At 34.6% G+C, this 23658-nt stretch overlaps 1 protein-coding gene and 1 non-coding gene across 7 annotated transcripts in view; both read right to left on the bottom strand.

Moving 5' to 3' along the window:
- COP1 (COP1 E3 ubiquitin ligase) overlaps positions 1-23658 on the bottom strand; it is a 238793-nt gene that overhangs the window by 73760 nt on the left and 141375 nt on the right. For 5 of the 6 annotated variants that reach the window (XM_057729123.1, XM_057729125.1, XM_057729124.1 and 2 more), the window contains one exon: positions 17697-17813. The exons of the other annotated variant lie outside the window; for it this stretch is intronic. In XM_057729123.1, the coding sequence (XP_057585106.1) occupies positions 17697-17813 (117 nt within the window). The remainder of the gene's footprint in view (positions 1-17696; positions 17814-23658) is intronic. 6 annotated transcript variants of the gene reach the window in all.
- Positions 22854-22947, bottom strand: LOC130850634 (small nucleolar SNORD12/SNORD106). The gene has a single exon (XR_009052993.1). It is a non-coding gene; the product is annotated as a small nucleolar SNORD12/SNORD106 (small nucleolar RNA).

The raw sequence follows: 23658 nt of genomic DNA, 5'->3' as shown, positions 1-23658 counted from the left end.
AATTTTTGACAATACTCAGAAGCAGAAATAAGTCGTTTAAACAAAAAAAACTTCACCCACTTTCACTCAACAAATACCTAAAGTAAAGGAACTAAAACAAAGTACAAAATACACTTTTTCTAATGCCATGTTTCACTCAATAGAAATACCTATAAAACAAAGAATGACAGCAAATTACTCTAGTAACAACATCTAGAAGAAACATACCTTTCTTAGATAATCCTGAGGTTTTTACAACCTGGAAAAATGTACCATATTAAGATTCATTATAATGAGAAATACGCTTTTCTTCTGTAAAACAGAAAAAAGCTATTATAAAAGTTGAAGTGGAAAAGAAGAACTGGCATTATACCTCAGGCTTCACTGTAAGCCATATCAACTTAGATATGAAATTTGAGGATCTAAAAACTGATTTTCTTAAATCTGAAAGTTTCTACAGACACCCTCAATGCTTTTATTGTTCCATCAGGGTTTTCTTACTCCACTTTGGAGACCTTTGCTTCAGATAACATGTCAAATATTTAAGTATGTATTTCTCTATGTGAAGATTCTGTAAATCATATGCATAAAGGCACTAGAGTATTTTTATGTAGATTGTTTTCTGTGCTTTCAGACAAGTAGAAGCCAGTGAAGGTGATACAATTAGCTAAAGTACATTGATACTCTATAAGCAATGATGTTTTATAAACAGAAGATGATTAGAGCCTTGATAATTATGTAGAGAAATAGCCTTTATTTATTTAATACCACTAAATTTCCCAGAACAGTGTACTAATTAGTCATTGCCAGAAAACTGCTGTGTAACAAACTATTCTACCATTTAGTAGCTTCGAACCTTCATTTATTTTCATAGATCTGAGGGACAGCTCAGGGTTGGTTGATTTCAGTAGAGCTTATTTATGTGTCTGGAGGTTGAATGATTCGGCTGGGGCAAGTAAGTGCCACTCCAAGCGGCTTTCTTCCTGCCCCTGGGACTAGTAGCTAGCTTGAGCATGTTCTCTTCATGGTGATGGCAGAGGGGCAAGAGTAAGCAAGCCCAACTGTGAAAGCACATTTCAAATTTGTGGTCAATTTCTCACCTAACATCACTTGGGACAAAGCTAGTCATATGGCCAAGTCCAGGGTCAAGGTGGGGTTGTTTCCAACAGTAGGAAATCATTGTTTGGTGCCAGCGCAAAAATAAAGGGAGGAGTAAAGAATTGAAACTGAAAAAGCATTTTAACATAAATTTTAAAATCTGAAACAAATCTTTCAGCGTCTTATAACAATTGCTTAATATATTTTTTTAAGCTCTTTATTGGAATATAATTGCTTTACACTCTTGTACCAGCTTTTCAGGTACACCAAAGTGAATCAGCTGTATTTAGACATATATCCCCATATCCCCTCCCTCCCGCAACTCTCTCCCACCCTCCCTGTCCTGGCCCTCTAAGGCATCACCCATCATCGAGTTGATCTCCCTGTGTTAAACAGCAAATTCCCACTAGCTATGTATTATACAGTTGGTAGTGTATATATGTCTATGCTACACTCTCACTTAGTCCCAGCTTCCCCTTCGCCCCTCACCCCCCCACCCCATGTCCTCCAGTCCACTCTCTGCATCTGCATCCTTATTCTTGCCCTGTCACTGGGTTCATCAGTACCATTTTTTTTTTTTTTTTTTTAGATTCTGTATATATTAGTTAGCATGCGGTATCTGTTCTTCTCTTTCTGGCTTACTTCACTCTGTATGACAGACTCTAGATCTATCCACCTTATTACATACAGCTCCATTTCATTCCTTTTTATGGGTTGAGTAATATTCCATTTGTATATATGTACCAGTTCTTCTTTATCCATTGATCTGTTGATGGACATTTAAGTTGCTTCCATGTCCTGGCTATTGTAAATAGTGCTGCAGTGAACATTATGGTGCATGTTTCCTTTTGGATTATGGTTTTCTCTGGGTATATGCCCAATAGTGGGATTGCTGGGTCATATGGTAGTTCTATTTTTAGTTTTTTAAGGAACCTCCATATTGTTTTCCATAGTGGCTGTACCAACCTACATTCCCACCAACAGTGCAGGAGGGATCCCTTTCCGTCACACCCTCTCCAGCATTTATTGTTTCTAGATTTTGTGATGATGGCCATTCTGACTGGTGTGAGGTGATACCTCATTGTGGCTTTGACTTGAATTTCTCTAGTGCTTAGTGGTGTTGAGCATCTTTTCATGGGTTTGTTGGCCATCTGCATGTCTTCTATGGAGAAATGTCTATTTAGGTTTTCCGCCCATCAGTGGACTGGGTATTTGCTTTTTTGGTATTAAGCTGCATGAGCTGCTTGTATATTTGGGAGATTAATCCTTTGTCAGTTGCTTCGTTGGCATATATTTTCTCCCATTCTGAGGGTTGTCTTCTTGTCTTGTTTATGGTTTCTTTTGCTGTGCAAAAGCTTTTAAGTCTCATTGGGTCCCATTTTTTTTTTCTTGATTTTATTTCCATTATTCTAGGAGGTGGGTCAGAAAGGATCTTGCTTTCATGTATGTCATAGAGTGTTCTGCCTGTGTTTTCCCCTAGGAGTTTGATAGTGTCTGGCCTTACACTGAGGTCTTTAATCCATTTTAAGTTTATTTTTGTGTTTGGTGTTAGGAAGTGTTCTAATTTCATTCTTTTACATATAGCTGTCCAATTTTCCCAGCACCACTTACTGAAGAGGCTGTCTTTTTTCCATTGTATATTCTTGCCTCCTTTGTCAAAGATAAGGTGCCCATATGTGTGCAGATTTATCTCTGGGCTCGCTATTCTGTTCCATTGATCTTCCTTTCTATTTTTGTGCCAGTACCATACTGTCTTGATCACTGTGGCCTTGTAGTATAGTTTGAAGTCAGGGAGCCTGATTCCAACTCTATCTCCTTCTCAAGATTGCTTTGGCTATTCGGGGTCTTCTGCGTTTCCATACAAATTGTAAAATTTCTTGTTCTACTTCTGTGAAAAATGCCATTGGTAACCTGAAAGGGATTGAGTTGAATCTGTAAATTGCTTTGGGTAGTACAGTCATTTTCACAATGTTGATTCTTCCAGTCCAAGAACATGGTATGTCCCTCCATCTGTTTGTATTGTCTTTGATTTCTTCCATCAGTGTCTTATAGTTTTCTGCATACAGGTCTTTTGCCTCTTTAGGCAGATTTATTCCTAGGTATTTTATTCTTTTTGTTGCAGTGGTAAATGGGAGAGTTTCCTTAATTTCTCTTTCTGCTCTTCCGTTGTTAGTGTATAGGAATGCAAGAGATTTCTGTGCATTAACTTTGTATCCTACTACTTTACTAATTCATCGATTAGTGCTAGCAGTTTTCTGGTAGCATCTTTAGGGTTTTCTATGTATAATATCATGTCATCTGTAAAGAGTGACAATTTTACTTCTTCTTTTCCAATTTGGATTCCTTTTATTTCACTTTCTTCTCTGATTGCTGTGGCTAAAACTTCCAAAACTATGTTGAATAATAATGGTGAGAGTGGGCACCCTTGTTTTGTTCCTGTTCTTAAAGGGAATGCTTTCAGTTTTTCCGCATTTAGAACGATGTTGGCTTTTGGTTTGTCATATATGGCTTTTATTATGTTGAGGTAATTTCCTTCTGTGCCTATTTTCTGGAGAGTTTTTTTTTTTTTTTTTTGGGGGGGGGTACACCAGGTTCAATCAACTGTTTTTATACACATATCCCCATATTCCCTCCCTTCCTTGACGCCCCCCCTCGAGTCCCCCCCACCCTCCCTGCTGGAGAGTTTTTATCATAAATGGATGTTGAATTTTGTCAAAAGCTTTTTCTGCATTTATGGAGATCATCATATGGTTTTTAGCCTTCAATTTGTTGATATGGTGTATCACATTGATTGATTTACATATATTGAAGAATCCTTGCATTCCAGGGATAAACCCCACTTGATCATGGTGTATGATCTTTTTAATGTGCTGTTGGATTCTGTTAGCTAGTATTTTGTTGAGGAGTTTTGCATCTAAATTCATCAGTGATATTGGTCTGTAATTTTCTTTTTTTGTGACACCTTTGCCTGGTTTTAGTATCAGGGTGATGGTAGCCTCGTAGAATGAGTTTGGGAGTGTTCCTCCTTCTGCTATATTTTGGAAGAGCTTGAGACAATAGGTGTTTGATAGACCATTTAGAGAATGGTCTATCAAACATTTAGAGAATGTTTGATAGAATTCACCTGTGAAGCCATCTGGCCCTAGACTTTTGTTTGTTGGGAGATTTTTAATCACAGTCTCAATTTCCGTACTTGTGGTTAGTTCATATTTTCTATTTCTTCCTTGTTCAGTCTTGGAAGATTGTATTTTTCTACGAATGTATCCATTTCTTCCAGGTTATCCAATTTATTTGCATATAGCTGCTTGTAGTAGTCTCTCATGATCTTTTGTATTTTTGCAGTGTCAGTTGTTACTTCTCCTTTTTCATTTCTAATTTTTTTGATTTGCATCTTCTCCCTTTTTTTCCTCATGAGTCTGGCTAATGGTTTATCAAGTGTGTTTATCTTCTCAAAGAACAAGCTTTTAGTTTTATTGATCTTTGCTTTTGTTTCTTTCATTTCTTTTTTGTTTATTTCGGATCTGATCTTTATGATTTCTTTCCTTCTGCTCACTTTGGGGTTTTTTTGTTCTTTCTCTAGTTGTTTTTGATGTAAGTTGTTTATTAGAGATTTTTCTTGTTTCTTGAGGTAGGATTGTATTGCTATAAACTTCCCTCTGAGAACTGCTTTTGCTGCATCCCATAGGTTTGCGTCTTTGTGTTTTCATTGTCATTTGTTTCTAGGTATTTTTTGATACCCTCTTTAATTTCTTCAGTGATTTCTTGGTTGTTTAATAACGTATTGTTTAGCCTCCATGTGTTTGTATTTCTTACCCTTTTTTCCTGTAGTTGATATCTAGTCTCATAGCATTGTGAAGCACTTCTTTTAAAATATCAAGTTCTAGGTCACAGTCTCCTTGAAAAACACAGACTACAGATTTTAAACTCCCTTTTTGTATTTAATATTGAGAAAAAGGGCTTTAAATTTTATTTTAGACCATTTAAAATCTATTTGTGAGCCCTGTGATTATCTGAAGCATGCTTTCACCAGAAGAGAGAACAAGATTTTTGACATAAGGGTAAAGGTGTTTATTATGATGTTTTCTTATTGAGTAGAAAAAGGTAGAAAAATCATTTTTCTCCAGTTCATCTTCTCTAAAGCCAGCTTGAGAGAGCATTGTAAGTCTAAAGTAAATAAAATTCCTAACAATCTGTGGTTATAATAGACTGGTAGAGTTTTGCTTACTAACCTGAAGCATTTTGCAAGTTTTAAGACTGTAATTAGTATAACAGATAGGAAATGTGGGTATTCCTAAGTTATACTCTTTAAAGTAATAATAGTTGTGGTTTTTTCCCCCCAGAAATTAGTGATATAAATCAAAGGTAAGATTCATACTATTCGGATTCAGGAGTGACATTTATACTAATATCATATTCACTGGAAAGGAATAATGTTTCTAGAACAGACAAAGAGGAGTTCTGAAATGCTCTATTTAAATTGTGTTCTCAACAAACATTTTTAGTTTTGGTTGCTGTAAACTCTTTGTTACTCTCAGCATATTAAACAGTTCATACACATAAACATACACCATTCATTTTCCCATTTTCAATACTTCCTGGTTTTTGTGATTTGGTACATGATAACTCTTAGTCTTCAAAAGGAAAAAATAACCGTTTGGTTTGGTTTGTTTGATTTTTAAGTATTGATATTAATTTCCTTATTCTATAACTCACAGTGGTTTCTCATTGCTTAAAAAATAAACACAGATTCCTTTGCTTTCTGTTCTAGGCCGTCCATGATTGGCTTCAGTATTCCTTATACTTGACTTTCGTTGTTTACTCTTCAAAAATTTTCACTCAGAAGAATTTTTATAAAGCTTCGCCTTTCATAAAGATTTCTTGATTCTCAGTAAAGTTGAGGCTATCTTACATATGTATCTTCCACTTTTAAAAATGCATGTAAACATTTAAAAATTGTTTATATTTAATTATACAAATAGTACAAGATTAAATCCTCATTCTCAACTTTCATGTTACCGATAAAGCTTAATGACAAGTTATTAAACTGTCTCTTCAGAGGTACTTCTTAAAATAGTTTTACAGGTGTCTTTCCAGAGGTAGATAAGGAGCATTTTTTGTGGAGGTGGCCAATAAGTATTTTTCTTTTTAGAATAGTTTTTGTTTTTAAAAATCAAGATGGATTCTAAAAGATGAACATGTGCACTATATAAAACACACATGATTTTAGATTATCTTTAGATCGCTGACGTGAATTTTTGGACTACTCTCTGCTCTTCCATGCCCTCCCCCTACAGCTGTCACCAAAATATATTTCATCCCTTTCAACTTAAGAACCTGGTGTTTAGTTTAAGAAGGTATGAAACCTAATTTAATTCATTTTATATTGCTGACATGGAGAAACTTGAGTAAGATGGATATGTAAGTGCTCAGGATATCTTTTATTACATTTTTCTGTCTTATTTACTTAATGGGAAGCATTTGAGATTTGTTAGGTTCATAAATCTGCCTTGTTTTTTATTTTATATAGTGGTTGCAAGTGGGGATATCTTTTCCTTCACATTTAAATAAGTGTCTGAATATGTATTTAAAAAATCTTAATTAGCATGATAGCATTCATGAACATGTGTTTCAGCTATCTATATTACATCAAGGACATTTTGTTTTCAAGTTTCTAAGTAATTTGTGTGAATGCAAATGGAAGTGGCATTCATAACGCCAATATTCAGGAAACAAACTATTCTATTAATTTGTCATAAAATCTACTTTTGGTAGTCTGGAATTTAAGAACAACTTTGAGGCACCTAGTAAATCTTTCACCTATTTATGTCTGTCTTGCCTTCCAGCCTGTGAGTGGCAGTTAGCTAGATCTTTTTAAAAAATGGGCTTCACAGGAAATTTTACATTCACATTAAATGCAGAGGTATTTTAAAGTCAGACATTGTATTATTCAGTTGTTACTAATATAATAGACACGATCATTCATTTTTTGAAACTAATATTGAGCAGTCACTACAAATACTGGGAAGTATGAAAAACATGATACACTTTCTAGAAAGATCATTAAAATAATAGATCCAAAGCACAAAATTCAAATTATTATCGAGGTCAGCAGCGAGTAGTAGAATATTTGGCTAATCAAAAAGAAAATGAGAAAGGAAAAGTATGAGAAAGGAAAGAGGGGGAAGCATAGAAAATTTGGGATAATTTAAAACCAGAAAATAAACTGATAGAAATTCAGATATGTCTAATTATGGTAAATGGAAACTACTTAACAGCTCCAAGTTAAAGGTGAGGATTAACAGACTAGTTAAAATGTTCAAAATATAATAATATACTCTTTACAAGAGACACATTTAAAACAAGGTTAAGGAAAATTAATGCAAACAGTTACATTTTGGCACAGGAATAGATAGACTAGTGGAACAGAACCAAAAATAGACTCATAAATGCATGGATATTTGATACTCGGCAAAGGTCATATTGCATAGAAGTTTGGAAAATATGGAATTTTCATAGTTGGACAATTGGTGTGGGAAAATGACGTTGTAAGCCATACTCCATACAATTCACAGTCAATCCCAGGTGACCAAACAACATAAATGTGAATAGCAAAGCTGTGAGTATTTAGAAGATGATTTAAGAGAGAATATCTTCATGATCTTGTAATAGGGAAGGCATTCAGATACAAAAAGCATAAGCCGTAAATGAAGGGTGGATAAATTTGGCTACAGTAAAACTAAAAACTTCTGTTTACCAAATATTACCTGAAAAATAATTTCTTAAGAAGTTATTAATTGGGAGAAGATATTTAGAGCACATGTAAATGACAGAAATCTTCATATCTATATTACATGAAGAACTCTTTCAAATAAATAAGGAGATGATAAATATATCCTACAGCTTTGGCTCCTTAAAGCGCAGTCTGCACAGCAGCAGCAGCAGCAGCTAGGAGCTGCTAAGAAATGCAAAATCTAACACCCTGACCAAGACCTACTGAATCAGAATTTCTGAAGGTGGACCTCAGGATCCTGTTTTTTAACAGGCTCCCCAGGTAATTATTATGTACTCTAAAGTTTGAGAAACCTTGCCCCAAAGAAATATGTATTTAAATCATGTATATAGTTGCATTGTTTGCATATTCACACTGTAGAACACATTCAGCAGTGAAAATGAATGAACTGCCACTCCATGAACTGTAACAAGCATAAAAATTGAATGAAAGAAAGTCATGGAAAAATACACAGTACAATTCTACTGATGAGCATGCAGACCAAACTATACTGTTTAGGAATATGTACAGTAACCATAGGAATATGTGGTCAAACCATTAAAAAAGAAGGAGATAATTATTCTAACTTCAAATATAGCGGTTACCTCTCAGAAGGAGAAAAAAGAAAATGTGATGTACAGGAGGCTTTAAGGTGTGGGAATATTGTATTTGTAATCAGTGGAGCAATTACAAAGATGTTAAAACTTTTCACATGTTTCATAAACTCTTCTGTATGCAGGCTACTTTCCAAGTCAGAAAGTTTTTTAAAAAGATGGAAAAGATGTAGACTAATTTAAACAACTGCTAAAAATTTAGCATATGGAAAATCATAAAATATATCATTAAATACTTTTAAGATGATTTTTAAAATATTACAATAGAAACTTTTATAATTAACCGAGTTTTGGACAGTTATAAGTGAAAATGGTTTAAATGAACAGGCATACATGGTAGTCTCTTTTCTTTTTTAATAAATGATTGAGACTTCATCAATTTTTGTTTTTTCCATTCCCAGTAAGTCACTAATGCTTCAATTTCAGCTACATCATTTATGTTCTTTTTTGCAAGCACCTACAGACAGGATGGGTTATGTTTAAGGGGATTGTTAGAATAAGCTTAATGCCAGAATAAATAAGATTGTCATTGTTTTCAAATATTCACTCAATAAGAGAAGGTTTTCACATCTTAATATATGTGATTTACTTCAAGGGTTCCAGAAAATGTGTTTTTCCTCATTAAGGTTTTAAAAAATTGACTTCTACATGTGCCTTAGTGTTGTAGATTATTGTAAATCTGTCATATGAAACACTTTAAACATTTTTGAAAAACCTATGGTAAAAAATTGATATCATTTTTTCTGAATTTAAATATTTATTTAGTGTTCTCACATTTCGTTTGCAAGGTTAGTTATTTTTTTTTAATATATTGATACTAAACACAGTAGAGTGATGAATCATCTAACTTATAGATTAGTGGGAGAATTAGAATGAGGATTGGAGAAGAGGCTATATTATAAAGGGCTGCTCCAGAAAATATAAAAGTTAGCTACTAGTGTCTGAGTTACAGATATCATAAGTAAGGCAGAGACCATGGTTAAATAATATCTTAATAGGGCTTAATTAAATTGAATAAAATGTGACTATTCTTTTTCCCCCTAGAGATCTTAGCTTAAAAAAGAGCATATAGATTGCCATGTTGGTATTACAAACCAAGAGCTTGAAAGCCTATCTAAGCTAGCTTTCTTTCTGTTTGGTGATTATTGTTTCACCTTTTTGTGACGGCCTAATGTATAAATGCAGTGCTTGCACCTCTTAATATTTTAAGAGTCACTTCTTCCTCTAATGGTTCTGAATTAATCTTAAGCTATATAAACTGTGTTTTAGATTATACAAATTTTACTTTAACAACAAAGCCAACTTAATTGGTCTCTATTAATCAATATTAAGCTATTACTGATGACTATAGATGCAAAAATTCTCAACAAAATACTAGCTAACAGAATCCAACAGCACATTAAAAAGATCATACACCATGATCAAGTGGGGTTTATCCCTGGAATGCAAGGATTCTTCAATATATGTAAATCAATCAATGTGATACACCATATCAACAAATTGAAGGCTAAAAACCATATGATGATCTCCATAAATGCAGAAAAAGCTTTTGACAAAATTCAACATCCATTTATGATAAAAACTCTCCAGCAGGGAGGGTGGGGGGGACTCGAGGGGGGGCGTCAAGGAAGGGAGGGAATATGGGGATATGTGTATAAAAACAGTTGATTGAACCTGGTGTACCCCCCCCAAAAAAAAAAAAAAAAAACTCTCCAGAAAATAGGCACAGAAGGAAATTACCTCAACATAATAAAAGCCATATATGACAAACCAAAAGCCAACATCGTTCTAAATGCGGAAAAACTGAAAGCATTCCCTTTAAGAACAGGAACAAAACAAGGGTGCCCACTCTCACCATTATTATTCAACATAGTTTTGGAAGTTTTAGCCACAGCAATCAGAGAAGAAAGTGAAATAAAAGGAATCCAAATTGGAAAAGAAGAAGTAAAATTGTCACTCTTTACAGATGACATGATATTATACATAGAAAACCCTAAAGATGCTACCAGAAAACTGCTAGCACTAATCGATGAATTAGTAAAGTAGTAGGATACAAAGTTAATGCACAGAAATCTCTTGCATTCCTATACACTAACAACGGAAGAGCAGAAAGAGAAATTAAGGAAACTCTCCCATTTACCACTGCAACAAAAAGAATAAAATACCTAGGAATAAATCTGCCTAAAGAGGCAAAAGACCTGTATGCAGAAAACTATAAGACACTGATGGAAGAAATCAAAGACAATACAAACAGATGGAGGGACATACCATGTTCTTGGACTGGAAGAATCAACATTGTGAAAATGACTGTACTACCCAAAGCAATTTACAGATTCAACTCAATCCCTTTCAGGTTACCAATGGCATTTTTCACAGAAGTAGAACAAGAAATTTTACAATTTGTATGGAAACGCAGAAGACCCCGAATAGCCAAAGCAATCTTGAGAAGGAGATAGAGTTGGAATCAGGCTCCCTGACTTCAAACTATACTACAAGGCCACAGTGATCAAGACAGTATGGTACTGGCACAAAAATAGAAAGGAAGATCAATGGAACAGAATAGCGAGCCCAGAGATAAATCTGCACACATATGGGCACCTTATCTTTGACAAAGGAGGCAAGAATATACAATGGAAAAAAGACAGCCTCTTCAGTAAGTGGTGCTGGGAAAATTGGACAGCTATATGTAAAAGAATGAAATTAGAACACTTCCTAACACCAAACACAAAAATAAACTTAAAATGGATTAAAGACCTCAGTGTAAGGCCAGACACTATCAAACTCCTAGGGGAAAACACAGGCAGAACACTCTATGACATACATGAAAGCAAGATCCTTTCTGACCCACCTCCTAGAATAATGGAAATAAAATCAAGAAAAAAAAAATGGGACCCAATGAGACTTAAAAGCTTTTGCACAGCAAAAGAAACCATAAACAAGACAAGAAGACAACCCTCAGAATGGGAGAAAATATATGCCAACGAAGCAACTGACAAAGGATTAATCTCCCAAATATACAAGCAGCTCATGCAGCTTAATACCAAAAAAGCAAATACCCAGTCCACTGATGGGCGGAAAACCTAAATAGACATTTCTCCATAGAAGACATGCAGATGGCCAACAAACCCATGAAAAGATGCTCAACACCACTAAGCACTAGAGAAATTCAAGTCAAAGCCACAATGAGGTATCACCTCACACCAGTCAGAATGGCCATCATCACAAAATCTAGAAACAATAAATGCTGGAGAGGGTGTGACGGAAAGGGATCCCTCCTGCACTGTTGGTGGGAATGTAGGTTGGTACAGCCACTATGGAAAACAATATGGAGGTTCCTTAAAAAACTAAAAATAGAACTACCATATGACCCAGCAATCCCACTATTGGGCATATACCCTGAGAGAACCATAATCCATTAAGAAACATGCACCATAATGTTCACTGCAGCACTATTTACAATAGCCAGGACATGGAAGCAACTTAAATGTCCATCAACAGATCAATGGATAAAGAAGATGTGGCACATATATATAATGCAATATTACTCAGCCATAAAAAGGAATGAAATTGAGTTACTTGTAGTGAGGTGGATGGACCTAGAGAGTCTGTCATATAGAACGAAGTCAGCCAGAAAGAGAAAAACAAATACTGCATGCTAACTCACATATACGGAATTTTAAAAAAACAATGGTACTGATGAACCCAGTGACAGGGAAGAATAAAGATGCAGATGTAGAGAGTGGACTTTAGGACATGGGGTTAGGGAGTGGGTGGTGAAGGGGAAGCTGGGACAAAGTGAGAGAGTAGCATAGACATATATACACTACCAAATGTAAAATAGATAGCCAGTGGGAAGCTGCAGCATAACACAGGGAGATCAACTCAATGATAGGTGATGACTTAGAGGCCTGAGATTGGGAGGGTGCGAAGGAGTCGCAGGAGGGAGGTGATATGGGGATATGTGTATAAATACAGCTGATTCACTTTGTTGCACAGCAAAAACTGGCAAACGGTGTAAAGCAATTATATTCCAATAAAGAGCTTAAAAAAAAAGAAAAAAGTGCTTGTAAATTTCTCATCCACCTCAAGAAATTTTTTATGCTCTAAGCTCCAGTGAAAAAAGCAACCAAGCAATCAACCAAAAAATAAATAAATAAATAAAACCCATCCCATCTTTTTCTATTATGGTAAAAGGTGAAACAGTAAAATAATGAGCACAAAGAGAGAAATGAATTCAATGTACCAAATGGAAATATAAGATCTAAATGAAAGTAGGCAGGAAAGCTTAGAATTAGCATGAGGCATCACTAACCAAGTAGGATCCATAATGCCCTTTGCCCTTCCAACTAGGAGTCAACCTATAATTGGTGGGTAGCTCACATACTAATTATCTATTCATCATAACTCCAAAAGCAATGTTTAAAAACGCACAGCCCATTCCCAATGTCGAATTCATCACCACAAATGATATTTAATTAGCAACCTCATGAATATGATTCTGTAATGCTCTCAGTGGTAAAATAAACAGTACAGCTAAACAGAGACTGATGTTTTATAGTTTAAGGAACAACATTTAGATAATAGCCTACATTCTAAGAAATGTTTCAATTCTAAATGAAGATGATTCAACATCAGTCATTGTTTTCTAGTAGTAAAGGTTTTTCTTATGATTAAAGGCTTGTTTCATTCAGTAAAAGGTACAATTAAAAGCAGGGAATAAAGTAAGGACTATTGGCTTGATTAATACTTGCTCTGATACTAACCCCAATTTCAAAGCCAGGAAAAATAAGTTCTTAACTCATATCAACTATTCAGCATTGTGCGAGATAGGGCCAATGACACTGAGCTTCCATTCCCAACACCTTATAGTATTTACAGACTGTGGAAGATGGTAAGTAAAAATCTGTATTGCCCAGATTTCCATGTAGTTATGCTTCTAGATGTGAATTAGATTCCACAATGGGATGCAATTATGTACAATCTGAAAGGCAGGAATTTTTGGTCATTCTGCCTTGGAAATTTCTCTTGCAAGCATCTCTGTAAAGATGTGGAGGCTCTGTGGAACAGATGTGGTACAGTTCCAGTGTCCAGTCTCTAGCTTTGTGGCAATTTTAGTGAATTTCTGATCCTTTGATTACAGCAATGGCATCATGTTCTTGATCTCAACAAATCTTGATCCCAATAGTTCCAATGGTGGAGAAAGAAATTACAGCTCTCTTGGCTTACCTATACTTAGCGTGAGCTAAGAATTCATCATCACAAGTGGTATTTAACTAGTAATCTCATGAATATGATTCTGTAATGCTCTCAGTGGTAAAATAAACGGTACATTTATTCATTCCAGGAGGTTCAGTCTACAGATCTTCGACCCTTCCAATAAGTAAGTTTGCATAAGAACATTATGAACAGTGGAGATATGTCGTGTTCTAGCCCTAGAAGCACCGCCCATCCACACACACCCCTACACACATAAACACACATACATACACACACCTTGAACAAACTAACATATTTAGCTAGACCAACTAAGAAGAAAAAAGAGAGAAGACACAAATGACCAGTCAGGAATGAAAGAAAGAGCATTACTGCTGACACTACAGAAAATTAAAGGATCATAAGAGAATGTTACAAACAATTTTATGCCAATTAACTAGAAAAATTAAATTTACAAATTCTTAAAGATAATGACTACCCAAAATGACTTCAAGAAGAAACAGAAAATCTGAATCAACTTATATGAAGTAAAGAAACTGAACTAGGTAATTTAAAATCTTCCCACAAAGAAAAGCCCAAGTCCAGATTGTTTCACTGATAAATTCTGTCAAAGATTTAAACAAGAAATAATATGAATCCTTTACAAACTCATTCAGTAAACAAATGAGGAAACACTTCCCAACTTATTCTATGAGGCCAATAGTACTTTGTTATCAAAGCCAGAAAACATCACAAGAGAGGAAGCTACAGACAGACATCCACAAAAATACTTAAAACATTAGCAAACTAAATCCAGCAACACATAAAAAGAGTTTTACACATGGCCAAGAGGGATTTTTCCCAGGAATGAAAACTTGGTTTAACATTAAAACAACAAAACTCCAATGAAATACCCCATATTATTATAATAAACAACATAAACCACAAGATCATCTCAACAGAGGCACAAAAAACATTAGACAAAATCCAACACTCATTCATAATAAATACTTTTAACAAACCAGTAATAGAAGGAAATTTACTCAATCGGATAATGGGTATCTACAAAAACTCAGAGCTAATATCATACCTCATTGTGAAAGACTGAATGCTTTCCCCCTAAGACAAGGAAGTCCCTTCTGTCACTTCCATTCAATACTGTATAAGAGCTTTTAGCTCATGCAATAAAGCAAAAAAGCATTAACATAGAAAAGGAAGAAATAAAATTGTTTTTATTCACAGACGATACGATCCTAAATGTAGACGATCCTAAGAAATTCACTTCAAAAAGAAGTTCAGTTTAAAACTATGAGAAAAAGTACACAAGAGTAGCAAGATCACAGGATGCAGAATCAATATGCAAAAAATTGATTGTATTTCTGAACCCTAGCAACAAACAATCCAAAAATAAAATTAAGAAAACAATTCCATTCACAACAGATGTAAGAGTAAGAAAATAATTAGGAATAAATTTAACAAAAGAAGTTCAAGACTTACATACTGAAAATTATAAAATATAGATGTTAAAAATGGTTAAAAAGGAGACAAAAAGCATTACAGACCAATTTATGGTTACAGATATAAAAATACTAGCCATAAAGTACAGCAGTTTAGCAAAAGAATTCCATATTATGCTCAAGGAAGGTTTATTCTAGAAACACAAATATAATATCAGAAAATGTATAAGCATATCTCAACAAATTAAACCATATGATTACATCAAGTGATGCTGAAAAGGCACTTGATAGAAATACTGAATTTGCTCTTAACTAAGAAAAAGTTAAATAAATGACTTTCATTTAATAAATACTATTCTTCAGTGAATTCCCTGGCAGTCCAGTGGTTAGGACTCCACACTTCTACTACCAAGGGCCCAGGTTCAATCCCTGGTCAGGGAAGTAAGACCCCACAAGCCACGTGGTACGGCCAAAAACAAACAAACAAATAAACAAAACTATTCTTCAAAAGTGGATATCCTAAACAGCAAAACACTAAATCTGATTCAACTAAATGAAATAGATGGGAAAAGTATCACTAGTATCATATAACATGGCTTGTAAGACCTGAATGCAAAAAATCACTGGAAAAGAAAAAAATACAGCCATCACTTTTGGCTACTATCAAATATAAACAGGTAGCCTGAAGGACTCGAATAAAAAGCTACTAGAATTAATAAGAACAATTTAAATGGTGCCTAGATATAATACAAGTATCCAAATATCAACAGTTTTTATCTACTCTTAGCAAATGGTACTTAAAAGGAATGGAAAAAACATTTAATAACAAAATTACAGCATACATACAAAAAAATTAACCAGAAAGGCCTAGAACCTAAATGAAGAAAACTATAAAGTCTTATTAAAAGATAGAAAATAATCCAAACAGACAAAAAGATGTCCCATGTAACTGTGTAGTAAGAAGAGTGGTCCCAAAATTAACAAAAAAATATAATGTAATTATTCAGATGAGAATCCCAGAAGAATTTTTCTAGAATTGAAAAATATAAATCTTAAAGCTTACATGAAAATGTAAAAATTAACTAAGAAATATATGAAAATTTAAAACAATGAGAGCAAAACTGCCTGCCAGATAGCTGAAGCGTTTTTAAAATAGATTTCTCCTTTCCAGGAAGGAGAAATTTTCAAAGTGTTTATGTCTGGCATTTGTACATTTTAAATACTGATTATAACTTCTATTGAAAAATGATGGCCAATGGTTAGTGAGTATGTTTCTAACTTTAAAAAACTCAAAAAGCTACTTTAATTAAATGACTGATGAAATATTAATTAAAATAACTAAGCAATTACTGAGAATCATATTCTAAGAGCTGAGCTTTACACATAGCATCTTCCTTTCATAATCCTCATAAGAGCCCCAAAAGGCTATCTCTATTTTAAGGATAAGAACTTGGGGAGAGAAGTTAATCAACTTGCCCAAAGTAACATTTCTAAGTCAGTGACAAAACAGGGACTTAAATAATGGAATTGTAGGTCCCAAGGGAAAAGAGCAGCACATGGGGAAAAAAAAAAATCTACCTGTTAAGGAAAAGATAATTCTACCCACATATACATGTTCATCCATACCCTCCTGGAACTGAACTATGAAATTATGTCAGTATCCAAGTGAAATAAATAGTAAGCTGGAATAAGGAAAAGATGTAATAACAAATTAAGATTTAAATTTACCTTTTTAAAAGGTAATTAGTATTCATGATATGGTGCTAGATTATCTTTTATTTTAAAACTGAGATTATCAATAAAAAAAGAATCAAGAATCAAGGAGATTTAACAATGCAAAAGTTAAATTACAGCTGTTTATTGCTTCAGTAAACATTCAAGGTAAGAAACCAGAAGACAAAGGAGACAAAAGAGTTAAGAGTAGAGTGACCATATAATTTATCTTTCAACCCATACACTTTTGAGAATGAAAGAAGGCCCTAACAGTAATTATGATGGTAGGATAAATACAATACAAATTAGGACTGCTCTAGGCAAACCCAGACATTCAGTCACCCTAGTTAAGAAAAATACTTTAACAAAAAATTCTTCAGTATGATTTTTTTGAGTACTTATGTTAGCATGTACTCCATGATACAAGACCTCACCTGTCTTATTCACTGCCCCTAGATGGGTGCTGTGTGCATAGCAGGCGCTCAGTAAGTAGTTGCTGAAGGAATTAATAGGTTTCCTTTAATTTAAAAAAAAAGGTTTCCTATGTCTATACAATATAGCTTCGTTGTTTAAACATAATTATGACCTAAGTTTGTAAACAAATAAGCATTAATTCATGCATGCAAAGACTTAGAGGAACAGCAACAAAAAATAATCAACAAACCCACCTCTATGTATTAAACATAGGAGACAGAACACTGAAATTAAGGCACAGCAATTAACGAGTAAAAATGGCATACTACATACTTCTAATTTAGAGTGTAATAATGAAAACAAAGTTTAAACCTACAAAGAAAGTTATTCATTTTAAAATGTTTTTTATCTTAGTTATGCAAACCAGCAACAAAAGAAGACAAACCTTTCATTTCTTACCTGCACAGCCGAAAGCCAAATGGTATCTAGAAGAGGGGCTGAATTTAACACAGCACACATTAGCCTTCGCCTCAATGCTTGCCACTGAGTTGTCTAGGTTGGTAGACCATAGCTTCACTAAGAGTAAGGAACAACAAAAATGAAAATAAACAATACATTAGCCAATGCTTCTATAACCTAGAAAGTCTGCTTATTGCTATAGCTGTCTTTTCATGCTAATCTAAGCATTTTGGTTTGATTAGGGAGTGAAAAGCTGACTGATCAGAGCAGGTCAGATCTGAAAGCAGCAGTATAAAATCAAGATGTTATCTTGTAAGGTACCAGAGCAACCAACATATCATTTTTAAACAAAAATGTCTTAGTAGACACAACAAGACAAATAGACTTTCAAGATATAGGTTACAGTCCTGGTTGCACATTAGAATTAATAACGAACATTAACAATAATGACAAATAAAAACTTTCCAACCCACTGTTCTATGAATCCCAATGTCTCATCAGGACAGTGCCCAGACGGTGTCCAGCCAGGTACTGGTGGTTTTTTAAAAAGCTCTCTGAGTGACTCTAATGTGTACATTGGAACTGAAAACCAAAATATAGAGCTGAAGGCATAATAAAATTTAAAAATCTTTTTAGGATTATTAATACAGTAATCTTTAAATAAGAGTGAAAAAAGGTTAAAAATGGTTCCAAAAGCTACTGTTTCTATGAACATCATTTCATAAGAATAGAGACTTCCTCTGTGTGAACAGGATCATTTATCTTCTATGAACAGAATTTCACAAGAACAGAAAACTTCTTTAAATATGTGAAATCTCTGAATAAAAATTAATCATTAAAAAAAGTTATTTAAAACCTGATGAATCTATTAGCTTTCCCAGATGAATATAAGATACTCATTATTAAAAATAAAAAACTAAGTTTTAAATAGTAATATTTGATGTGTTTCACATTATTTTCCAATAGGAATCATGTGCTATTTCAATCAACATACAATTGTTCAGGCAATTAAGATATACAATTCTGAGATGAGACGGCTAGCTATAATTAAAAGTCTGGGGCTTCCCTGGTGGTGCAGTGGTTAAGAATCCCCTGCCTGTGCAGGGGACACGGGTTTGAGCCCTGGTTAGTGAAGATCTCACATGCCACGGAGTAACTAAGCCTGTGAGCCACAACTACTGAGCCCACGTGCCACAACTACTGAAGCCCGTGCACTTAGAGCCTGTGTTCTGCAACAAGAGAAGCCACCACAATGAGAACCCTGTGCACTGCAATGAAGAGTAGCCCCTGCTCTCCACAACTACAGAAAGCCTGTGTGCAGCAATGAAGAACTAGTGCAGCCAACAAATTAAATAAACAAAGAAATAAAATTTTTTAAAAAGTCTGCACGTCAAATAGCACTTGTAGATATTTATGCAGCACCTACTATTCCCATAACCTCACTACTAATCACTAAGAACCTTTACACACGAGGGTTATATATCAGTGTTTTATGACTATTAAATATAAGTAGGCATAAAAATGAACTAGAACTAACAGAACAGCAGCTAACTTAGAAGTGAGATCTCTTTGGGACTTCCCTGGTGGTCTAGTGGTAAAGAATCTGCCTTCCAATGCAGAGGATGCATGTTCAATTCTTGGTCAGGGAACTAAGATCCCACATGACGCAGGGCAACTAAGCCTGCACGACACAACTACTTAGCCAGCGTGCTGCAAACGAAAGAGTCCACGTGCTCTGGAGCCCGCGTGTCACAACTAGAGAAGCCTGCTCGCCACAATGAAAGACCCTGCATGCCTCAAAGAAGATTCCGCATGCCACAACTAAGACCTGACGGAACCAAAAAAATAAAAAATAAATAGATAAATAAGTAAAAGGTGCGGATATTAAAAAATACTAATAAACTAAATTTAATAGCACATTAAAAAGGTTTTACATTATTAAAAAAAGTAAGTAAGGTGTTTTCACCAGAAGTTAGGAAGGCAGCAAGGAAGGATTCTTCAGAGGGAAAAGGGCCCTGCCAACACCTTGATTCTGGGCTTCTATGCCTCCAGTATTGTGAGAGAATAAATTTCTATTGTAGAAGCCAGGCAGGCAGTGATATGCTGCTATGGCAGTCCTAGAGGACTAATACAACGGATATGATGTAACAACATTAAAATCAATTAAAATCAATTTAATATCCTAAGATAACATCATAAATCAAAAGGTAAAGTACTATAATCTTTTGGAGAAAGTGTGTAAGAAATCAATAAAAGTATCAGAAGAAAATGTCTAAGACTGGGAATTCCCTGGTGGTCCAGTGGTTAGGACTTGGCACGCTCACTGCCAGGGCCCTGGGTCCAATCCCTGTCAGGGGGAACTAAGATCTGCAAGCTGCAAGGTGTGCAAAAAAGAAAACAAATGTCTAGAACAAATATACATGAGATGTTCCTTAAAATAAGGAATTACTGTTCCTTTCTCCTTAAACGGATGATAGTAAGAATTTCTTTGAACTACAGAAATTACAATCTCATCATTTATTCTGAAAATTCTTTTTGGTAAGAAAAAATAAAAGTGAATTTAAAAGAAAATATCACCCTTAAGATGAAGAGCTAAGGCAATTAAATCAAACAAAACACACTGCCCTTATTTATATAGTCTCCTTTGATGCTCAGCAAAAAATCAAAATAGTGACCTCTAGGAAAATCATGTCAAAATGTAGGAGACTAAAAATAAAAACAAACCTGTTCTGAATACTACCTAGCTGACTTTAGGAACTGAATTTTTAACTTAAAACTAAGTGTTTTATTACAAGTTTGATTAATGTTACCAGGTAAAGAAACACGTGGGGTTTTTTTGTTTTTTTTTTGAGCAACCTGCATCTTAAGTCCTATTAAAAAGTCCAGAATTTTTAAAAATCCAATTACCCTAGAGGATTGGTGAGGTTTATCATCTACGAATCTGTAAAATTTGGGTTAAATACTCCCTGAGTTCTTTTGTTCAAAATTATTTTTTCCAAAAAACAGAACACATCACATATCTATAATAATGTCAGTACCAACTTCAATGTGCAGGATTTATAGGTTTCTGAGCTTTTCAGACTGCGCCCACTGTATATCTATTTGCACAAAGTTTCCTAAGAAAGAATTCACTGTAAAAGATAAAGGAAATGGGCCCAGGAGTTTGACACAGTAAGAAAGCCTGTCTTTAGTGAGGATGTGCAAGTATGAGTATGACTGACACCTGGTACTCCTGAACCCACTTCTGAACTACTCTCTAGATCCTACAGAAAACAGAATGAATAAAAAGGAAGAATGCTGCTTCACCCAAAACTACCATAAGCATCTACAGTATTTGATAAGTCTAAAAAAGTATGAAAGATTAAACACAAAGATGTGCACTTTCACAATGCTGATTATCAAACAAATTTTTCTTTCAAACTTCATCAAAGAGAAAACAGGCCTTGTGTCATTAATTAGCTATTGTTGCACAGCAAATTGCCCCAAAACTTAGCAACTTAAAACAACAAAATTTACTATATTACATAGCTTCTGAGAATAAAGAATCTCCAAGCACCTTGGCTGGGTGCTTTTCACTCATCGTCTCAACGCTAGAGACCAGAAGTCACAGTAAAGCTGAGCTAGAGGATTCGTTTCAAAGCTCACTCCACATGGTTCTTGGCATGAGGATTCGGTTCCCCGCTCTTTGGGCTTGTGATACAGCTAGGTTCTCTCAAACCAAGTGAATGGAAAGAGAATGATGAAGACAGAGGCTGTGGTATCTTTTATAACCTAATTTCAGAAGCGATACACCTTCACTTCTATAGTATTCTACCCATCATGCAGACTGGAGCAATGGGGAAGAAGGGGAACTAAACAAGTGTGGGAATACCAGAAACCAAAGATCAATGGGGTCCATCTGGAATGCTGGCCAAAATAAGCCTTTTATTTTTATTTTTTATTTTTTTTGCTGGTATCACTTCCTCTAGGACATCTTCATCCTTTTTGTCACAACCACTTCTCATTTATGTAGATAAGGTTGCCTTCACTAAGTCCCTCTGGCTGCATATCTATGCTCTTTCATGATAGAAGTGTTATCTTTCCCATGATACAATTCCATTTATGCTCAATTTGAATTTCACTTCCAGCATTATCACTTCTCATTTATTTGCTGCACTTTCAATTTGTTGATCAAATCTCAATTATTTTCTTTGTTTTTTAAATGTCATGGGTTTATCACTGGAAGACAAAGAAGCAACACAACTACATTTTTTGCTGTCTGTGAATGAACTGAATAAGAGATATTCAGCGACTAATCACCAACAGATTTTAAAAAAAAATTATTTATTTTTGGCTTTGTTGGGTCTTCATTGGTGAGAGATTCCTCTAGCTGCGGAGAGCTGGGGCTACTCTTCATTGTGGTGTGTGGGCTTCTCATTGAAGTGGCTTCTCTTGCTGTGGAGCACAGGCTCCAGGCACATGGGCTTTAGTAGCTGCAGCACGCAGACTAAGTAGTTGCGGCTCACAGGCTCTAGAGCACAGGCTCAGTAGCTGTGACGCAAGGGCTTAGCTGCTCCGAGGCATGTGGGATCTTCCAGGCCACCTGCATTGGCAGGTAGATTCTTAACCACTGCGCCACCAGGGAAGTCCTGAACATAAGCCTTTTAATTTCATTTGGATCCAGGAGATATTACACTTCATAGAGTTATAACGTATGAGAATGATAACGGTTATCATAATGCTGTTTATGTTGCAGTTCATTTTTTAGTCCTCTGATGAAAACAAGTGAAAGCATTTTACTCAGTATGATTAAGTAAAATTAATCTTTAAAATTTACCAAAATTTCAAATTAAGTACTTTTACATTAACTCATAAAACTATGAAAATTTAGAGTAAAAAAGGCTAAATTTAGGGTGTCCTAAAGCCTAAATTCTTCAAACTCATATTTGGAGGGAAAAAAACCTTTAAAGAATATGTTTATTCTATTTCAAAAGCAAGATTATTTATTGGAAATGACTGTTAGGTTATGCATTTTAAAAGGAAAATACATTTCCAAAAGAACATATAAAGTGGCTCATGAAATTCTTTTCTGATTACTTAGCAACATACTGACAGTTCTTTAACATGCAAATGTGTGCACATATAATTGGAAGTAAACTATTTTTATTTATTTATTTATTTTAAATATTTTATTTTATAACTGGCTTAGAAAAGTTAGATCAACATGGTCAATCTGTCATGGGAAAAAAGTTCAGTCATCATTTATGAGGAATTAAACTTTTTTAAAACACAGCATGAATAGATAAAATATCATTTGTAAGGACTGAGTATTTAATTATGCAATAAAAAAAACTTCCATTAGTAAATAATAAAAATTGAGTAAACAACAAATATATAAAATGTGAAATATATTTGTGTAAAATACATTAAAAGTAACAAAATATTTTTACTATAAAATTATTATAAAGGCTATATTTTATAAGTAAAATCACCAGTCAAGGAGTGATAAATATATTCAAGTAACATTAAATACAGGCACACCCATATTGAGGGTTTTGTTCCAGACCACCAAAATAAAGCAAGTATCACAATAAAGGGAGTCACAAAATTTTGGTTTTCCCAGGACATGTAAAAGTCATGTTTACATTATACTGCAGTCTATTAAATGTGCAATAGCATTATATCTAAAAAAAATTTTCTACATACCTCAATTAAAAAATATTTCATTGCTAAAAAATGGAAACCATCATCTGAGTCTTTTTGCTGGTAGAATGTCTTGCCTCAATGTTGATGACTGCCGACTGATCAGAACAGAATGGTGGTTGCTGAAGGCTTGGGGTGGCTGCAGCAACTTCTTAAAGTAAGATAACAGGGAAGTCTGACCCATCCATTAACTCTTTCTTTCATGAACAATTTCTCTATAGCATACAATGCTGTTTGATGGCATTTTACCCACAGTAGAACTTCTTTTCAAATTGGAGTC

This window comes from Hippopotamus amphibius, chromosome 3, assembly GCF_030028045.1.
Source record: "Hippopotamus amphibius kiboko isolate mHipAmp2 chromosome 3, mHipAmp2.hap2, whole genome shotgun sequence".
NCBI classification, from domain to species: domain Eukaryota; kingdom Metazoa; phylum Chordata; class Mammalia; order Artiodactyla; family Hippopotamidae; genus Hippopotamus; species Hippopotamus amphibius.
This window is presented reverse-complemented; position numbering and strand designations above follow the sequence as displayed.